This window comes from Octopus bimaculoides, chromosome 27 (genome assembly GCF_001194135.2).
Source record: "Octopus bimaculoides isolate UCB-OBI-ISO-001 chromosome 27, ASM119413v2, whole genome shotgun sequence".
Lineage (NCBI taxonomy): Eukaryota > Metazoa > Mollusca > Cephalopoda > Octopoda > Octopodidae > Octopus > Octopus bimaculoides.
In genome coordinates, this window is record NC_069007.1 from 14,126,012 (window position 1) to 14,130,187 (window position 4,176).

The 4,176-nt window shown below is 42.6% G+C and overlaps 1 protein-coding gene across 1 annotated transcript in view; it reads right to left on the reverse strand.

Annotated features, from left to right (window-relative positions):
- Positions 1-91: 91 nt before the first annotated feature.
- LOC106877415 (cysteine protease ATG4B) overlaps positions 92-4,176 on the reverse strand; it is a 7,684-nt gene continuing 3,599 nt past the window's right edge. Inside the window, exons 5-7 of the mRNA XM_014926312.2 lie at positions 3,069-3,256; positions 1,325-1,403; positions 92-294 (exon numbers count right to left, since the gene is read on the reverse strand). Coding sequence (XP_014781798.2) covers positions 107-294; positions 1,325-1,403; positions 3,069-3,256 — 455 coding nt within the window. The 3' untranslated portion in view covers positions 92-106. The remainder of the gene's footprint in view (positions 295-1,324; positions 1,404-3,068; positions 3,257-4,176) is intronic.

Consider the following 4,176-nt stretch of genomic DNA (forward strand, 5'->3'; position numbering starts at 1 on the left):
GATATATATATATATATATATATATATATATATAAGACACAGCTAGGTTTTGAACCTAAAACAGTAAGACAATTATTTCTCTCTTTTTCTCTCTCTCCAACTCTCTTTACATCTCTCTCTGTCTACTGCTTTCTCTCTCTCTCTCTCTTACCAGAGCAACGGAGGGGTCCAGATGATTCAACTTCATACGGGAAGCATGGCAACAGTGGTAAGATTCATCTCCTGTGGTGTTTGTCGACCCAATGTCGACAACAGGTTGGGTGGTGTGTGGGTCAAGGTAGATCAGTTCATCCTCTGAAATACAGAGAGGTCAAAGGTTACATTAGCCAGGGAGGAGCCAGAAAGTGTGTGGAAAGGAACACGGGCTGGAGCAATCAGACACACTGAAGGACAAACACACACACATATACATATGCGGGATGTGTGTATGTTTATAAGACTCGAACTGAAATTCCACATGCGAATTACATAATTGCAACATTCTCTATTCAAAACTGGAAATGGTAACTCCCACTATTCCTCACCATGGATTACCATTGAACGTTGTTGGCACTCCGTCGCTTACGACGTCGAGGGTTCCAGTTGATCCGATCAACGGAACAGCCTGCTTGTGAAATTAACATGCAAGTGGCTGAGCACTCCACAGACACGTGTACCTTTAACGTAGTTCTCGGGGATATTCAGCATGACACAGTGTGACAAGGCTGACCCTTTGAATTACAGGCACAGCAGAAACAGGAAGAAAGAGTGAGAGAAACTTGTGGTGAAAGAGTACAGCAGGGTTCGCCACCATCCCCTGCTGGAGCCTCGTGGAGCTTTAGGTGTTTTCGCTCAATAAACACTCACAATGCCCGGTCTGGGAATCGAAACCGCGATCCTATGACCGCAAGTCCGCTGCCCTAACCACTGGGCCATTGCGCCTCCACAACCATTGAACATTTTCATTTGAAACTGCTATTGGATATTACCTATAACTATATTTTTCATTTGATCACGGATCTCCCTAATGCATTCCTATTTTACTTTGATACTTTCCCCCATTCTTGACAAACTGGGATACACTAACATCATCGACTGGGGACCTCCCCTTGCTTTTACATCTCTTTCACTTCTCCCTCTCTGATGACAGGATACTCAGCCTATGGAATCCTTACTTAATATGATGATCCACACAATTGGCTATTCTAGAAAAAGCTCAAAAGGGACTCTGTATATCTATATTCTCTAACTCAATTAAATGTCTTTTTCAAGTGATGCCAAACAGTTTGCAACATTACAAAATTTCCAAATTGCAGAATTAGAAAAGAATCAGTTTACAACTTACCAAAAGTACCGATAAACCAATGAGCATGGTTCGGTTTCCCACCAATAATTCCTACTGATTGTTTTAATGACAGACACATCTGGAAAATAGAAGAAATTAAGAAAAATATTTGTTTCAGATGGGAACGAAATATTTGAGTAGAATTCATTGAAGGAAATACCTTGCTTGGTGCTAAACCGCTTCAGTTCACACACAAGACACTGAGGGGACAGTGGAAAGTTAGTGAGACTGAACTGGTGGCTATGTCATCATCATCATCGTCGTTTAACATACGCTTTCCATGCTAGCATGGGTTGGACGATTTGACTGAGGACTGGTGAAAACCAGATGGCTACACCAGGCTCCAATCTGATTTGGCAGAGTTTCTACAGCTGGATGCCCTTCCTAACGCCAACCACTCAGAGAGTGTAGTGGGTGCTTTTACATGCCACCGGCACGAAGGCCAGTCAGGTGGTACTGGCAATGGCCACGCTCAAAATGGTGTGTTTTATGTGCCACCCGTACAAGAGCCAGTCCAGGGGCACTGGCAACGATCTCACTCGAAAGTCCTTACACATGCCGTGGGCACAAGTGCCAGAAAGGCGACGCTGGGCACAGGTGCCATCACAATTTCATTTTTGCTTGCCCCGTGACTGCGAGAAAAACTTCACAACCACAATGCCATGCCTGATTGACCTTTATATAATGTATATGAGTGGCTGTGTGTGGTAAGTAGCTTGCTTACGAACCACATGGTTCTGGGTTCAGTCCCACTGCGTGGCACCTTGGGCAAGTGTCACGCCGGGTGAAATGCTTAACGGTATTTCGTCTGCTGTTACGTTCTGAGTTCAAATTCCACTGAGGTAGAGTTTGCTTTTCATCCTTTCAGAGTTGATAAATTAAGTATCAGTTACACACTGGGGTCGATGTAATTGACTTAATCCCTTTTGTCTGTCCTTGTTTGTCCCCTCTATATTTAGCCCCTTGTGGGCAATAAAGAAATAGGAAACTTCAAGGCATATGTATATGTGACTATTTGGAAGGAGAGGATGATAAAACTTTGGGAAATAAGTTATTTTTTATTAAACATAACTAGCCCAGGAACCTTTTTTGATACCACCTCAAATGAACCCCCAAAGGGCCATATTGATCCCCAAGGGTCATATTTGACCCTTAAGGACCATATTAACCCCAGTTGAGAACCACTGATCTACAGCTGCAGTAAACTTAACTAGGGCCAACAACCGTGTCTTCTGTATTTCAAGACAAGATATTGTTTGTTGTTGTTGTTGGCACTCCGTCGCTTACGACGTCGAGGTTTCCAGTTGATCCGATCAACGGAACAGCCTGCTCGTGAAATTAACGTGCAAGTGGCTGAGCACTCCACAGACACGAGTACCCTTAACGTAGTTCTCGGGGATATTCAGTGTGACACAGAGTGTGACAAGGCTGACCCTTTGAATTACAGGCACAACAGAAACAGGAAGTAAGAGTGAGAGAAAGTTGTGGTGGAAGAGTACAGCAGGGTTCGCCAGCATCCCCTGCCGGAACCTCGTGGAGCTCTAGGTGTTTTCACTCAATAAACACTCACAACGCCCGGTCTGGGAATCGAAACCGCGATCCTATGACCGCGAGTCCGCTGCCCTAACCATTGGGCCATTGCACCTCCACTCAAGACAAGATGATCACAGGCAGAATGTACTGATCAAGGCCAGCCAGGGGTTAAACAACAACAAAAAAAACAAGACTTAGCTAGATAGGTTACCTTGAGACTGTTGAAGTATAGAGAATTGATATCGGTCAGTCCGAGCCTGAGAGGAATAATCAGTAACAAGGGTGACCAACTGGACTCTTTTAATGATGAACCTGCTGTTAGTGGGGAACTGTCCGAGATGGATTTAGATTCTAGCTGACCATTATCACGATTGGTGGTGAAGTTTTTGCACAAAGTCCCTGGGGAAGAAAGAGAGAAAGAGAAAGTTGAAAGAAAGGATTATCATCATTGTAGATATTATCATCACAATCATCACCATCATCTAGTGCAGGGGTTTTCAAACTGTGGTCCGCAAGGACAAGACAGGGGTCCGTAGACAGCAAATACTTTTTATGGGCAATTTGATTTTATATATGTTTTTTAATCGAAATCTTTTAATTGACAATAAACCTATTTGTTAAATACTGCTAAATAAATAAATGTAAAAATATATGTTACTTTAAGCAAATATTTATGTGTAAATTTCATAAGCGTTTATAAGGGGGTCTCTAAGGTAAAGCCTGAAATATAAAGGGGTCTGCAAGTCAAAAAGTTTGAAAACCCCTGGTATAGTGTTATCATTTCCCTTGTCATTATCATCACCACCTTTTCATTATTGTCAGCATGCTCATTATCATAATCATTATCGCCATCATCATCATCACCACCAACATCATAATAACCACCATCCTCACCATAATCATCATAATCACCAGTCATCATCATCACCATCACCACACCATCATTATCATAACCATCATCATCACCATCATAATGATTGTCATCATCGTCATAACCTCAGCAACAGCAGCAGTAGCAGCAGCAGCAACAGTATTACTATCATCTCCACCACCCATCATCACCATCATCTCCACCACCCACTTACTTTCATCATCTTTTCAGTCATTTTGACAGCAGCCATGCTGGAGCACCACCTTAGAAAAATAGTTTTAGTCGAAGAAATCGACCCCAGGACTTATTCTTTGTAAGCCTAGAACATATTTTATCACTCTCTTTTGCCAAACCGCTAAGTTACAGGGACATAAACACACCAGCATCGGCTGTCAAGCAATGGGAGTGGGAAACAAACACATAAATACACACATAAATATATATATAT